Here is a 17,610-nt window from a genome sequence, read left to right as displayed (position 1 = left end):
ACATTAAATTGGTTCCCAGGGACTCCTACATGTACATGTTGTGCATAATTTTATGCAGGACAGATATATGCATGAAATAGCACTAAATTAAGTCTTTTAAAAATATTGTGACTAAAATCGAATATATATGTTGTTTTAAAATAGGTTAACTATTGGGGAAACCTTGTGGAAAATTCCCTGAAATACAAGTTTTATTTAATAAAGTATTTCTTTGTGAAAATCTAATGGTCCATTAATTTAAAAAGAGTTGGTTGTAGGTCAATAAACAAGGTATATGTGTTTGTTTTTCTATGGCAGAATTGAGTTAATGTTCTCTTCCTCTCTGTCTCTCTCTCTCTCTCTCTCTCTCTCTCTCTCTCTCTCTCTCTCTCTCTCTCTGTCACTCTGTCTCTGTCTCTGTCTCTCTGTCTGTCTGTCTGTCTGTCTCTCTCTGTCTCTGTCTCTCTCTCTGTCTCTCTCTGTCTCTGTCTCTCTCTCTGTCCCTCTCTCTCTCTGTCTCTCTCTCAATCTCTCTCTACTTCTCTCTCTTTCTCTCTGTATATAACTATTTCTATACATAGATATATACAAACACATATACATATGAATATGTAGAACTCATAAAAGTTATATGTTTTATACTTCATTTGCATTTTGGTTGACTTCATCAACTCAGTGTGGTACAACAGAAAAAAACATATTTTCATGATTTATCAGAGCAGCAAACACTCACTTGTCTCATTAGAAATTTCATTTTCACTACAAGGGCTACAAAGAAAACAGCAGGCTGCCATTCCCTCCTTCCAGATTCTTTTGAATCCAGGACTGCAATCTGCACTGCACACTGAGGATGGCATCTGAGAACAGAAGTAGACACATGTGGATAATGAGTTTTAGCTATTTCTTTTATGTTTTATATTAGCACATTAAGATTTCAAAAAGTTTATTACATGTACAGTAACTGATGGACAGTTCTCCTTGTCGTATGTTTAATGATCACATGAATATTGGAAATACACTGACAAAAATGTTGGATAGTTTCTGAACATCTGCTAACTAAGAAAAAAGAGCTGACAGTGAGCTGTGTGCAAAATCTACAGAAATTACAACCTGATATTTTTTGGCTAATTATTTTCCAATTGGCACTATTTACTGTGAATATACCAAGAAAATTTTGAAATATTATTTCATCCAACAATAGCCTGTCCTCATAACTCTGAAGCATTTTCTTGTTTGGTAATTGATATGGGAATGCCCATCTCACTGTGGGCAATAGAACCAGGAAGTAGTGTTCTATTAAAATCTGTACTTGTGTACCTGTCTCTAGATATCTACCCTTGTTTTCCTATGACTATAAGCCATACGTCAAACACATTGCTCATGATCAAAGTTTAATTAAAGCAACAGAGAAGCAAGTTATATTATGTAGACATTTGAAACAGGAAAAAATATGACCTTAAATCATAGGTAGGAAATATTATCTGCAATAAATTTGGAAAGCAAGAAAAACTGTACATAAAAAGCTGCAGAATATGCCGACACACTTTTCATAAAGTTGGAAATGATAATTGAAGTGTAGTGTCCTTGAATATACAGTGTTCCATGAAGTAAAAATGTTCTACAGTATCTAACAGTACTCTAAAAACCTAAATAAAAAATAGGTATTTAAAGTTAATTGAATATTTGAAAATATTTTCCTATGTTTTAATAGTTTTGAAACAGGGTAGATTAATATTCCCAATTAATTTCAGAGTACATTTTCTCCTTTTCTTACCTATAATTTTCTTCAAATTTATGTCAACCCATTGCAATATTTTGAAGACTATGTTAAGTTAGAGTAAGTGTAATTGGCATGATGTTGTACTTTATTTTAATTTATTTTAAGGGAGAGGCTTCATATTACATATGGCTGTTTTAGAAACACAATATAGGGCAGACTGGCACGAAAGAGATACAGATTTTCAGAACTCTGCCTCTAAAGTGCTTGGATAAGAACATAAACAAACAAAACTACCTGACTTTTATTTCTGACACTCATGGATAATAATATTCTCTGCATGTATTATAGTACCTTCAATTGGGTTGTAAAAGAAAACCTTGTCATATCAATAGTCTTCCTAATGTTCTATCTCTTGTTTTGTTTTATTTCTTTAACTCTCAACAAACCTGTATTGGACTTGTATAAAGCTTCTCACACAAAACATCCAGGAAATCCAGGACAAATGAAATAAAAAATAAGGATAATAGGTATAGAAGAGAGCGAGGATTCAGAAGCCCATGAAGTGGAATTCATTTTGTGTCTCAGTGCTACTGGTCCTGTGTCTCTACCTTGAGCTCTAAGGGTGGTGGATTCAAGCTTGGAAGATGGGAAATGATGACCCTGTGCTACAGCTCTCTGTTCCCAGACTCAACTGGGAAAAAGCTGATCTCTCAGGAATTCTGACCCATCTGAAAACACAGCAGAGTCTACCATGCCTGCTCAAATTTCTGGCCTAAGTGGAACCTACCTGGAGCCTCAGGACACAGGAACCAAAGAGCAGGCTGGGACAGGTTCCTTCTGTTTTCCTCATGCACCTGAAGCTGATCCTGTAATAGAGCTCTCTGTGTCCAGAACTTCTGGGAGAGAGCTGGCCTCCCAAGAGTGCTGACATACCTGAGAGCACAGGTAAGACCCCCACTTCTGCTCTGAGATTCCTGCCTGGAGCTTGCAGAATGCAGGAATCAAAAAGCCTTTCAGGACAGATGTCTTTGAGTTTCTGTTTGTGCACTAAGTGAAACCTGTACCACAGCTCCCTTTACCCAGAATTTGTTAGGATAGAGCTGGTCCTCCAGTAGTGATGATACACAGGAATACAGAAGGGACAAGCCCCTCTCAGAGTCAGCAAGACTAGTTAATGGCAGAGGTGAATAGATGGTGAGAGGCAAGTTAAAGAATGTAAGCAACAAAAGCCAAGGCACATGGAATCATTTGAACCCAGTTCCCCCAGCACAGCAAGTCCTTGATACCCAAATCCACCAGGAATGCCAGATTCTGATATAAAATCAAAACTCATGATCATGTTAGAGGGGTTTAATCAGGTCATAACTAACTACCTTAAAGAAATACAGAAACACAAATGTAAAAAGGTAGAAGCCTTTAAAAAGAACACACAAACACACACACACACAAACACACACACACACACACACACACACTAAAAATCCCATAGATAAATACAGGAAAACACTACATAAAAGTTGAAGAAATTGAGCAAAACCATCCAGAATCTAAAAATAAAAATAGAAAGAGTAAGGTAATCACAAAGGGAGACAACCCTGGAGATAGAAAACCCAGAAAAAGATCAAGAGTCATGGATGCAAGCATTACTAAGAGAATACAAGGGAGAGAAGAAAGATTGTCAGGGGTAGAAGATATCATAAAAAACAACATAGTAACACAACAGTCAAAGCAAACACAAGATGCAAATAGGTTCTAACCCAAAACATCCAGGTATTCCAGGACTTGATGATAAAATCAAACCAGAGAATCATAAGTATAGAAGAGAGTGAAGATTCCCAACTTAAAGGCCAATAAGTTCTTCAAGAAAATTACAGAAGAAATCTTTTGTAACCTAAAGAAATAGATGCAGACTTTGGGGTGCAGAACAGGGCTAGGCCCACCTGCCACCTGGACCAGCAGTTCCCAAAGGTTTAAAGACTGGTGAGAAGGAGATCTGGGCAGCCAGGGAGCAGAGAGATCTCTGCTGAGTGCGCACAGAAAGCACGACCCTGCCCTGCATGATCCATGGACCAGGAACACAGCATTGGGACCTTTGTTCCCCCTGGCTTCTTTGGAGCACAGAACAGGGGTCGGCCCATCTGCCACCTGGACCAGCAGTTCACAAAGGTTTAAAGACTGGTAAGGAGGGTATCTGGACATCCAGGGAGCAGAGAGATCTTTGCCAAGTGCGCACAGAAAGCAGTCCCTGCCCTGCCTGATCCAGGGACCAGGAAGCCAGAATTGGGACCTCTGTTCCCACCTGGTGAATTTGGGGCTCAGAACAGGGCTCGGCCCATCTGCCACCTGAACCAGCAGTTCCCAAAGGTTAAGGACTGGTGAGAAGGGGATCTGAGAAGCCAGAAAGCAGAGAAATCTCTGCCAAGTACACACTGAGAGCACGCCCCTGCACTGCCTGATCCAGGGACCAGGAACCCAATTGAAAACTCTATTCCCACCCGGCGGATTAGGGGTGCAGAACAGTGCTCAGACCATCTGCCACCAGGACAAGTGGAGATCCAGTTACACAGGCCAGATACAAGGGAAAGGCAAGAACAGATTACTGACAACAAGATGGCAAGAGGAAAGTGAAAAAGTATATCCCAAGGAAACCAAGAAAACCTGTCCCCACCAGTACCCAGATCTCCCATAACAGTGAACACTGGAATGACAAACACTCCAGAAAAAGAAGACGCAGACCTAAAATCACACCTCAAGATGATGATAGAAATCCTTAAACAAGAACAGGAGGAAAGGCAAAAAGTATCAAAAGCTTTTAAAGAGGAAACAAGAAAAACACTCAAAGAACTCAAACAACTAGAGGAAAACAGAACCAAACACATGAAGGAATGGAAGAAGGAATTTAAAACGGAAATTGACACAATTAAGAAAACACTAAAAGAGATAACCATAGAGGTAGAAAACCTAAAAAAGAAATCAGGAGTAACAGAAGCAAGCATTTCCAAAAGACTACAAGAGATGAAAGAGAGAATCCCGGGGGCAGAAGACAACATTGTAAACGTAGACAAAACAGCCAGAGAAGATGCAAAAACCAAAAAGCTCCTAACCCAAAATGTCCAGGAGATCCAGGACACAATGAGAAGACCAAACCTAAGGATAATAGTAATAGAAGAGGAAAAAGAATATCAACTAAGAGGCACAGTAAATATCTTCAACAAAATTATAGAAGAAAACTTCCCTACCATTAAGGATGAGATGACCACGAACATAAAAGAAGCTTTTAGAAATCCAAATAGACTGGACCAGAAAATAAATTCCTCCTGACACATAATAGTCAAAACACCAAGTGCCCAGGGCAAAGAAAGAATACTAAAAGCAGTAAGGGAAAAAAGGTCAGGTAACATATAAAGGCAGACCAATCAGAATCACACACGAATTTTCAACAGAGACTATGACATCTAGAAGAGCCTCGATGGACATCATGCAGACCCTAAGAGATCACAAGCCCAAGCTGCTATACCCAGTAAAACTATCAATCACCATAAATGGAGAGATGAAGATATTTCTAGACAAATCTAAATTTACACAACATCTGACCACAAACCCAGCACTACAACAAATTGTAGGTGGAAAACCAAATAAATGAGGGGAGTTACATCCTAGTAAAAACAGAAAAACTCCTAAGCAAGAAAACCAAAAGAAGAAAGAGACACAGACACAACTCAACCTACAAAAGCAATAATAGCAGGAAACAAGAACCACTATTCCTTGATATCTATTAGCATAAATAAACTCAACTCCCCAATAAAGAGACATAGTCTATCAGACTGGATACATAAACAAAATCCAGAATTTTGCTGCATACAGGAAACTCATCTCAGAGACAAAGACAGACACTATCTCAGAGTAAAAGGGTGGAAAAACCTTCCAAGCAAACAGCCCTAAGAAGCAACCTGGAGTGACTATTCTAATATCAAATAAAGTAAATTTCCAACCAAAAGTTATCAAAAAAGATAAGGAAGGACACTTTTTACTCATTACCGGGGAAATCTGTCAGGAGGAACTCTCAATCCTTAACATATATGCTCCAAATAAAAAAGCACCCACATTCATAAAAGAAACCCTACTAAAGCTCAAAAAATACATTTCACCCCACACAATAATAGTGGGAGACTTTAATACCCCACTATCACCAATGAACAGATCATGGAAAAAGAAACTGAACAATAATACTATAAAATTAGAATAGACTACACACCAACTGGAATTAAAAGATATCTACAGAACATAGCTTCCTAAAACAAAACATTACACCTTCTTCTCAGCACCCCATGGTACCTTCTCGAAAATTGACCACATAATTGGACACAGAACGAGCCTCAATCGATATAAGAAGATAGAAATATTCCCATGCATTCTCTCATGTCACCATGTTATATGGCTGGTCTTTAACAACAACAAATACAACAAAAAGCCCACATACAAATGGAAACTAAACAATGCACTGTTAAACTACAGCAGGGTCAAATAAGAAAGAAAGAAAGAAATTAAGGACTTTCTAGAATTTAACGAAAACGAAAACACAACATACCCAAACCTATGGGATGCAATGAAAGCTGAAATGAGTGGAAAACTCATAGCCCTAAGCGTGGCCAAAAAGAAACTGAAGAGAGCATATATCAGCAACCTGACAGCACACCTGAAAGCTCTACAATAAACAGAAGCAGATACTCCCAAGAAGGGTAGCTGGAAAGAAATAATCAAACTTAGAGCGGAAATAGACCAAATAGAAACAAAATGAACCACTGAACGAATCAACAAAAGGAAGAGATGGTTCTTTGAGAAAATCAACTAGATTGATAATCCCCTAGCCAGACTAACTAGAGGGCAAAGAGAGAGTATACAAATTAACAAAATCAGAAAGGAAAGTGGAGACATAACAACTGAAACTGAGGAAATTCAAGAAATCATCAGGTGCTACAACAAAAGCCTATACTCCACAAAGTTGGATAATCTGGAGGAAATGGAAGAATACCTAGACAGATACAAGATCCTAAAGTTAAACCAGGACCAGGTAAACCATCTAAATAATCCCATAACACCGACAGTAGTAGAAGTCATTAAAAGTCTCCCAACCTAAAAAGGCCCAGGTCCAGATTGGTTCAGTGCAGAATTTTATCAGACATTTATTCTGGACATAACACCAATACACTCCAAACTATTCCACAAGACAGAAAGCAATGGAATACTACCTAACTCATTTTTTGAGGCTACAATAACCCTCGTTCCTAAACCAAACAAAGACCCTAAAAGGAAAGAGAACTTCAGACCAATCTCACTTATGAACATTGATGCAAAAATACTCAACAAAATCCTTGCAAAACGAATCCAAGAACATATCAAAATGATCACTCATCATGACCAAGTAGGTTTCATCCCTGGGAGAATCCATCAATGTAATCCACCATACAAACAAACTCAATGAAAAAAATCACATGGTCATCTCACTAGATGCTGAGAAAGCATTTGACAAAAATCAACACCCCTTCATGTTAAAAGTCCTGGAAAGAACAGGAATCCAAGGTCCATAACTAAACATAATAAAAGCAATATACAGGAAACCAACAGCCAACATCAAACTTAATGGTGGGAAAATTGAAGCAATCCCACTAAAATCAGTGACTCTACAAGGCTGCCCACTCTCCCCCCTACCTATTCAACATAGTACTGGAAGTCCTGGCTGGAGCAATTAAACAGCAAAAGGAGATAAAAAGGATTCAAATCAGAAAGAAAGAGGTAAAAACATCACTCTTTGCAGATGAACTGACAGTTTACATAAGTGACCCCAAAAATTCCACCAGACAACTCATAGACCTGATGACCAAGTTCAGCAAAGTGGCTGTAAACAAAATTAACTCAAACAAATCAGTACCCTTCCTATATTTAAAGCACAAACGTGTAAAGAAAAAATTAGGGAAAAGACACCCTTCACAATAGACACAAAAACTATGAAATACCTTGGTTTGACTCTAACTAAGAAAGTTAAGGACCTGTATGACAAGAACTTCAAACCTCTAAAGAAGAAAATCGAGGAAGATCTCAGAAAAGGGAAAAATCTCCCATGCTCATGGATTGGAAGGATCAACATTTTAAAAATGGCCATCCTACCAAAAGGAATCTACAGATTCAATGCAATCCCCATGAAAATTCTAACCCAGTCCTTCATTGAGTTGGAAAGATCAATGTGCAATTTCATCTGGAACAACAAAAGACTTAGAGTAGTGAAACCCATCCTCAACAACAAGAAAACATCTGCAGGAATCATTATCCCTGACATCAAGCTATATTACAAGGCAATTGTGCTGAAAAATGCATGATACTGAGACAGAAATAGGTACGTGGATCAATGGAATAGAATAGAAGATCCAGAAATGAGCCCTCAGGTATATGTTCACCTGATTTTTGAAAAAGGAGCAGTAAACATTCAATGGGAAAAGGACAGCCAATTCAAAAAATGCTGCTGGTCCAACTGGCCCTCAGCATGGAAAAGAATGAAAATAGACCCTTTCTTATCTTTTTGTACAAAGCTCAAGTGTAATTGGTCAAAGATCTCCACATTAAACCAGATACACTAAAACTATTAGATGAGAAAGTAGGGAAAACGTTAGAACACATAGGCACAGGAGAAAATTTTCTGAACAAAACACCAAGGGCACAAGCTCTAAGGTCAAAGATTAACAAATGGGACTTAATGAGACTGAAAAGTTTCTGTAAGGCTAAGGACATTGTCATGAAAATAATACGGCAGCCAACAGAATGGGAAAAGATCTTTACTAACTCCACATCAGATAGAGGCCTAATATCCAAGGTATACAAAGAACTCAAACAGCTAGACACCAGAGAATCAAACAACCCTATTAAAAAATGGGGTATAGAGCTAAGAAAACATTCTCAATTAAGGAATATGGAATGGCTGACAAAATTCTAAGGAAAATCTCAACATCTTTAGCCATCAGGGAAATGCAAATCAAAACAACCCAGAGATTCCACCTCACACCAGTCAGATTGGCCAAGATCCAAAACTCAGATGACAGCAGATGCTGGCGAGGTTTTAGAGAAAGAGGAACACTTCTCCACTGTTGGTGGGGTTCTAAACTGATACAACCACTCTGGAAATCAGTCTGGTGATACCTCAGAAAATTGGACATAGTACTACCTGACGATCCAGCTATTCCACTTCTGGGCATATACCCCAGAGACACTCCAATATACAACAAAGATACATGCACCACAGTGTTTATAGCAGCTCTTTTTAAAATAGCCAGAAGCTGAAAAGAACCCAGATGTTCTTCAGTAGATGAATGGATACAAAAATTGTGGTACATTTACACAATGGAATACTACTCAGCCACCAGAAACAATGACTTAACCAAATTCTAAAGAAAATGGCTGCATCTAGAGAATATCATCCTAAAGTGAGAGAACCCAGTCACAAAAGAACAGACGTAATATGCAGTCACTGATAGTGGGATGCTAACCGCAGAGGCTCAGACTGCCCCAGAAACAATTCACAGACTGTGTGAAGTCAAGAATAAAACAAAACAAAACAAAACAAAAAACAAAAAAACAAAAACAAACAAACAAAAAAAAAAGTCATGCTCAATCCCTACACACCAAGAACAGGTTCACAAATTCCGGGTTACACTCTGTTTTACATGTACTTTTTGCTCATTGTAAATAGTAAGACCTTAATGCAGAGTATCAAACCTTTAAAAAAAGAACAAAAAAGCCATGCACTGACAGTATTGTATTTGTATATACTTTTATGCAAAAATGTTTAAAATTAAAAAAAAAGAAGTAAATGCCCATAAACATACAAGAAGACTACAGAACTCCAAATGGATGTGACCCGAAAATAAATTCGTCCTTCACAAATATTCTAAATACCAAATATACCAAAGAAAGAAAGAATATTAAAAGCATTAATGTAATAAATCTGTAGCACATAAAGGAAGACTGATCAGAATCAAACTAGACCTCTCAATAGAGACTGTGAAAGCTAGATGATCCTGGGAAGTTATCATAAAGTTCCTAAAAGAACACAAATGTCAATGCAGGCAACAATATCCTGCAATACTCTCAGTTAACATAGATGGAGAAACCACAGAATTTTATTAAAAAATCAAATTTAAACAATATCTTTTAAAAATTCAGCCCTACAAAGGATAATAGATAGAAAACTTCAACACAAGGAGAGAAATACACCCTAGAAAAAGCAAGAAAGTGATCTTTCAACTACCCAAAGAAGACAACCATGCAAACATAACTCTACCTGTAATAATAATAATAAAAACAATCATCATTGGTCTCTAATATTTCTCAACAGCAATGAACTCAATTCCCTAATAAAAAGACATAGACTTTCAGACAAGATAGGTAAAAAGGAGGCAGATTTTTTCTGCTTACAGGAAAATTACCTCAGTGACAAAGACATACACTACCTCAGAGTAAAAGGGTGGAAAACAATTTTCCAAACAAAGGTTACCAAGAAACATGCTGGAGGAGCTATTCTCATATCAAATTATATTGGCTTTCAACCAAAAGTTATCAAAATGATAAGGAAGCCCACTTCATACTCATCAAAGCAAAATCCACCAAGAAGAACTCTCAGTTCTGAACATCTATGCTCCAAATGCAAGGGCACCTACATTCATATAAGAAATCTTACTAAAGCTCCAAGTGCACATTGCACCTCACACAATAATGTGGGAGATTTCAACACCCCACTCACATCAATGGACAGATGATGGAAACTGAAACCAAACAGACATAATCAAACTAACAAGTTATGAACCAAATGGATTTAACATATACATATACATTTCATCCTAAAACAAAAGAATATACCTTCTTCTCACCACCTCATGGTACCATCTCCAAAATTGAACATAAAATTGGTCACAAAACAGGCGTCAACACATACAAGAAGATTGAGATCATTCTCAGTGAAGATGTTGATTTGGTAAGTTGAATTTTAATACAATATGTTTTCTCTTGTAATTCAATTAGTTTTAGGTCAAAATTATCAGTTATTTCAAAACATTGCATTGGGAGAAACATGATTATCATATAGTGTATAAAATATTTAAATTCATAAATAAAGAATAAAACAACTTTCAAACTGATTTTTAAAAGGAGCCTCTTCTGGACATTTTTGGAAAGTAATGTCATTCTGTATTGTGTGGTGTATTACACTTATTTGATTTGCAAATGTTGAACCACACTTGCATTCCTAGAATAAATTTGTTTTTTGCTCAGAGACTGATCTTTGTGTTGTGTTTTATGATACATACTTTCATCAAGAATCATTCTTACATAATTGTCAAAGGTATTATTCTCCAATTTTCCTTATTCCCTGTCATTATACATTATATTTTTTCAAATTTTTTATACAGAGAGAAGTTCTTCTCTTGCATGTATCTCTCTATCCTCTGCATGCAACCAAGGAATGTCTTAAAATTAAAGAGCCATGTTGTTTTGATTTTATTTAAAGAATGTTATCAGAATGTTATTTAATTATAACAGAAAATTATTTGTTACTTTGTTTGGATGATGTTATTGCTGATTTTGATGTGTTTTATAGTCATTTCTCTTTCGGTAGTTCTACTGCTGTCTGTGTGTTCCTTTGACCGTTTGTTTACCTCACTGACAAGTGAGAAGGAGTTCTTCCAGTTTATCTAAAACTGATTTTCTGTGAATATGAGCTTCTGTAATTGTGTTCATTAATGAATATTGTAGGTGTCTTATTATATGAGATGACATTTTACTTATAATAAGAACACATAGCAATCAGGACTCTTAGTATTTGTAACTTTAACATTAACCTCACCCTTATCAGCATCTGTTCCAGAGGTTTATGGTAATGGAGGAGATTACTGTGTAATGATGGACAAAATATTGTTCAGTTTAAAAGAAAGAATATGAGACAGTGGTAAAAAAAAGTTTTGTGATTTTTAAATTTTAAAAAATGTTTCTGGTATGATAAAAGTATGTATTATGCTTGTATAAAAGCTGCAGAGAATTATGAAAATATGTCCAAACCAAAAAAAGAGAAACATACCACAGGAGCCTAGGAATTGGATCCTGGTATGACAATATATTTCAGTTCAAAATGTTTACTACTGTGTATTAGGAATCCATAAGTTAGTAAAAACTCACCCTTCTACTTCCTGTGGCCAACTCAGTTGTTCCTGCAGATAAGTGAGAGTCGACCATGTGGAAAGTATGGGCTGAACTGTCCTATTCATCTTAAACGCAACGTGTTGTGAGAAATTCCAAATGTGGAAAACGTCATAATCTTCCTGTTGAATTTCTCTATGTTTCATAATCACTCTGTCCCCTAGAGGATTAGTAAAGTTGACCTTTCTCAGAAAGGAATTTATCTGAAAGAAAAGCATCATTCTATATTGTACATATGTTCCTTCAAGGTACACAATGGATTATGATTACATAGAAATGGCAACATCATTTAAAGAATGAAAGAGAAATCACAACATGTGCAAATGCAATGAAATGATACTATTCCAAGAATTTCAGTTCTCTTAGAGAAGACTGCCAAACAAAATAAAACATAAATGCAGAACCAAACAGATACACAGCGCATACACACACACACACACACAAACACACACACACACACACACACACACACACATACAATAACACAGAGAGAGGCTCATATCTTTTCTGAGTCTCACAGATAATACAGCTAGACCATTATTTACACAAAGATATACATTAATATTGACACATCTATGTAAACAATCTGGCAAAAAGAAAGGCATGTAAGCACTCAACTAAAAACATAGATACAATATCACACTAACTACATAAACTGCCATAAGTAAAAACACACACACACACACACACACACTAAAACATACACAAAAACACATTGACTATAGAAAGTAAATAATACATTAAAAATGTATTGCTTATTCCACAGTCATATAGAGAGGTAAACATGTATGAACAAAACAACACAAATACAAACACAGATTCACAGACAGAGTAAAACACATACATGTACACAGTGAGAAAGATAAATCCACACATATCTATAGACAAAACTGAACACCAACACTATTTCTTGTTTACTTACTCTGAGAAAACCAAGTAAGTACTCCAAAGCCTACACTGGGGAGGAATCACTGAAGAAACCTTAAGAAAACCATTCCTTAAAATGATTTTCACATAATTTACAAATAAAAATGAAAATTCGTCTTCTCATTGTAGAAAAATTCAAGATGAAGGACTTTATATTCACTACGGAGAGGAGTATGCTGATGATTTTGGTTACTCTATATGTAACCACAAAATTTAATTGAAACCATGTACCTTCTTTTCCAATCACACTTATACCACTCACTAGATTTCCTTTTTCTTTCGGGAAAATGATCAAAAACCAATCTATTTTGAAAAATATTTCCTATTTCATTAAGTGTGGGCAACTAAGAGTCTCTAAATGATTATGACATTGAAAACACCAAGACTCATCCAATAGAAGAAACTCTACCTTCAAGCATGAAGAACTGGCTCCTTTCCCATTGTCTGTTGCCTGATTATCAACCTGTTGCAGATTCATTCATGGAGTGCATGGGCCACGGCATACACAGCATTGTATATATTATGACTACCATCACTAAAGATCATGTTAAACTTCTGTTCCTTTAGCCATTCCAGTGAGACATTGGCTGTATAGTCCTCTAGTATTTTGCAGCCAAATGCTGAGGATTCATTGGTAAAGTACTTCCAATCTGGCATTACTAGATATAAATCGTTGTTTTTGGGATGGTACAATGTCTGTACAAAATTTTTAAATCTAGAAATCTCACCATGGTGGTGGAGAAAAGTAAGAGTCCCATAGAATGTGCCATGAGTTAAGTCTCTGTTACTGGTAGGGAAATTATATTGTTTTGTGGTGACCCATATTCTCTGTATAAGAGGAGATTCCCACATTCTGAAGCTCAATTCAATAATACTCTCTGCTTCCCCGTGAATGATAATAACATTAGTAGATGACATCACAATTTGTTTGTGGTACATTTCAATATTTTGATAGAAATTAAACTCAAGGATTGACATCATGTTCACAAAGGCAAAGCAAATTCCCCTGTCTTCACTCTCGTTCTTCATCTCTGAGAGAAACTCATGGCCTTGATCATCATAGACAATGACAAGGCCGACCCAGTTCCAGTTGAAGTAAAGTAAGAAGGATACAATGGCCAATGCTAGAGATGTGTGCCTTGGGGCCATCTGATAGAGATAGGGAAATTGTTCATTATCACTGAAGATGGAATGGAAATGTCCATAGGTCAGCTGAAGGAGCTACAACACAGAGAGCAGCATGAGGTGCAGTGCACATAAAAACCTGTGATCATATTTACCTGAAAACAGTGATTACCTGTGACTTGTCCTCTCATGTCTGATTCAAATGAGCAAATGTGGAAGCCTGGAAAACACACTTCTAATGGGAACAGCAAGCATGGCTGTTTAACAAAGATGTAACAAAATGTATTTGCATATTATAATATCTGCCATTCTGTCCCTCAGCTTCTGTCTCAATATCTTTGTTTTTAATGTTTGGAGGGATTTTAATATACTTACAATTTGGGGATTATTGACTAATTTTAATGGCCTTTATTATGCCTTAATCTAGAAATACTTCTAATATTTAACAGGAAATTTCTGTGAATACTACAGCCTTAGCTTTTAGGAAAAATATTCTTATCTTGTACACTACAGGTTGTGACTCACATAAAGTGGACAGAGTTGTTCTTTTTAGCATAAGTCTCCAAAATACTGTGGGAATTTATGTGTGCCTTTATACCCCCTCAAGAAATAGAAAAACAGAACAAATTAAATTTAAAAGAGTATACAAGATTTGCCTTCCTAAACGTGTTAGCAGCAGATCAGATTAAAAATCTCCCTACTCAATACCCAGCCAATTATTAGGTTAATATGTAGGACTCATAGATTTTATCTCTTGAGGATAATACAGAGAAACAACTTTAGATTGGATGGAGTTATTTCCTCCATTTGATGTGTTTTATAATTGTGGAAAAATAATCGTGTGTAAAAATATGAAAGAACAAGCTATCACAACCACCAAAGCCTTCAGTCTTAGAAAAGTCCACTGATTAAAGTACACTCTTTTATATTGCGATGAGGAAACAAAAGAAAATCATAGCAGTAATTTCAATAAAAATATGAAATAATCATTATGCTATTGAAGAAAATTACTTATAATAACTATAACATGTTGCTGAAATTTTTGCCAGTGTGTCTACAGACAGTTGGCACTCAGTTCATTAATGGTCAGTAATATATACACTGGTAGTAAAATGTCTAACTCCGCAGACTGGACTGGAGGTTTAATCCTAACCAGTGCCACTGAAATGTCATGAGCTGCCAGGTTAACAATTATCTGCCATGCCTTTGCAAAAAAATACTCCAGACACTTTAACGTTGGTTTATTGAGAAAATGTTTCTAATTATATTTCTCTTCCATCATATTTTATCACTGATAAATAATCTTTTAACAGCTCTATAATTATAAGTGATCCATGATTGTAATTAATACCTTTGTTATATCATTGTTTACAAATAATAGTCAAATTATATGACTAAGATAACACATATCTGGAGACAGAATTCATATGTTCTATGTTTTGAAACAACATGAATCAATCTCTGCTAATTGAGATTAATACAAATAAAACTCTGACTGTTAGTCTGTCAAGGCTGCTAGATTCTGTCTACCATTATGGCAGACTCAATTCCTCATGGTCTCATTTATTCCTCCTTTCTGGAGTCTGTCAACTTCTGGTGGTGGCCCCTAAGAAAAGGTCTATTATGTCTCAGAATAGTAAGTACCATGGAACTACATAGATTGTTATGAGCATGAATCCAGTCTTATCCACTGACTTTTGTAATTGATATCAAAGTCTCCAAAAAAGATATGACTTTAGAATTCCTGGCCTATGATAACTCACACCAGGAGATAAGATGATGTCCAGGTCTTTCCACCAATTTAACGATGCGAACCAATCAGGTCCTGTAAGCAGAAATGAACACATAATTTCTTCACCACATAAGTAATTATGCATATGCACATTTTGTTCATAAATTCCATATGGTGGAGTTGTTATAGATTTTCCATCACAATGGCCCAAAGTGTGTTTTATAGTCAAAGACATATTCGGTAAAAGGTCAGAATTCCTGTTGATCTCATCCAATGTAAAGGCTAATGCCAAAGCATATTTGTGGTGTTTAGTTGTTTCTCTGTAAAAGAGAACAGTGTTTATTGTGGACAGATGTCTAGACATGATCACTTGTACTCAATAGATGCACTACGCTGTACTGAAATTTTCTACATCTGATCTCTATAAATGAAAACTAATGCCTTTTGTTGTGAGAATGGATTGACAAGAGAACTTAAAAGCTAGTAAACACTTTAAAAGTTCATGACAGTGTTTCTCTCATAAATAAAGTATGGCATGAACCTCATCCAAAGACAGCATTTCCATTTGGTTTTGAGTCCTTAATCAGAAGGTCAAGAGAAAACCACAGATAATGACAAAACAATAATTATGATTATATCTTCATTTTGAAATTGTTGAGCAATATAAAAACACAAATGTTATGAGAACCTTTTAGTTCATGATATTTTCTTGTTAAATTAAGTGAATTGTTCAAGGAAGAGAAGACGTAATTTATGAGTGAATAATAGACTTTCTGCAGCAACACTTGGTTTTTATTCTTACAAACACTTATTATAGTAAGTGACTAATATCTTGACATGTCCCCTCATATATATCCTTATCTTTTTTCTAATCTTTTGTTGAAATAAATTTTTAATGATTTATTTTTAAATAAATTCAAATGTCATACATGAATTTGGTAAATGTTATATGTCTATAAGTATATTTGTATGTATTTGAGCAAGTTTTATTTAGGTCGTAAGAGGGCAATACTTCCATGTTTTAACAGAAACTTTACAGTAGACTATCCTTGTCTCAAATGAACAATATATATTTGTGCGAGGTACTTTGTGCAGCATTGTCCAAAGATTAAGTGCTTACTCCATTACCAGAGCATCATTCACATACTTTTTTTTTTACACAGGAATGTGATCTATTCACTCTGGGTACTTCTGGGTACCACTTATTTGTTCTTGGGATAAAACACTGGGAAATATTACATGATCAATTTCAACAAGTCATTACTTCTACAGTGCAACATAAACTGTAATGAGGAGGGCTTTAGCTGAAGCATCAATGTATATAGTCCTGTATATCTCAGCTTCTAGGCTTTAGGTCAGGGGCCATGTGGAAGAAAAGCAAACCCATCACTGGATTAATAGAAAGGAGAAAATAGGATTGGATCTGTAAAAGAATTAAGCTTGTTCCTTCGTGTTCAGACTTAGCAACAGGAGAGAAGATTCGAGGATTTGCCTAATTTTAACCTTCAGATCACTAAAGAAATATTCAATTTCATTTACAAGGAATAATATAAATGAACTTCCAGGACATTCAGAGTCTGGCTAAAACAATCTTTCTCCATAGGCTTCTGAACTGCTGCAAGGATGAAGGAACAAGTTTGCTCCAAGTCTTAATCCATAATCTCATTCAAATTTGTTCTCCAGAAGCACCTAGGATCAATGACATTTGCCATGAGAAGTGGAATTTTGAGAAGGAAGAAGACTGCCATCAAAATGAACATATTTCCTGTCTGAAATCTGTGCAGAATGGATCTTGAAGTGCCATGCATATCAGAGTGTCAAATTTCTACCAGCATTTATTTCTCTGGGCAAAGGAGATGTTTGTTGCATACTCATGATTCATTTGTTTTTC

The 17,610-nt window shown here is 36.1% G+C and overlaps 2 protein-coding genes across 2 annotated transcripts in view; one reads left to right on the top strand and one right to left on the bottom strand.

Moving 5' to 3' along the window:
* LOC308414000 (vomeronasal type-2 receptor 116-like) overlaps positions 1-17,479 on the bottom strand; it is a gene marked incomplete at both ends in the record, with an annotated part of 40,710 nt that extends 23,231 nt beyond the window's left edge. Inside the window, 9 exon segments of the mRNA XM_080909167.1 lie at positions 713-836; positions 11,915-11,963; positions 11,965-12,000; positions 12,002-12,138; positions 13,272-13,342; positions 13,345-14,083; positions 15,751-16,039; positions 17,259-17,368; positions 17,372-17,479. Coding sequence (XP_080765293.1) covers positions 713-836; positions 11,915-11,963; positions 11,965-12,000; positions 12,002-12,138; positions 13,272-13,342; positions 13,345-14,083; positions 15,751-16,039; positions 17,259-17,368; positions 17,372-17,479 — 1,663 coding nt within the window.
* Positions 1-17,610, top strand: part of LOC308413593 (vomeronasal type-2 receptor 116-like) — a gene marked incomplete at both ends in the record, with an annotated part of 711,488 nt that overhangs the window by 158,105 nt on the left and 535,773 nt on the right. The window lies entirely within an intron of this gene.

This window comes from Micromys minutus (genome assembly GCF_963924665.1).
Source record: "Micromys minutus genome assembly, chromosome: 32".
Taxonomy (NCBI): Eukaryota; Metazoa; Chordata; class Mammalia; order Rodentia; family Muridae; genus Micromys; species Micromys minutus.
This window is presented reverse-complemented; position numbering and strand designations above follow the sequence as displayed.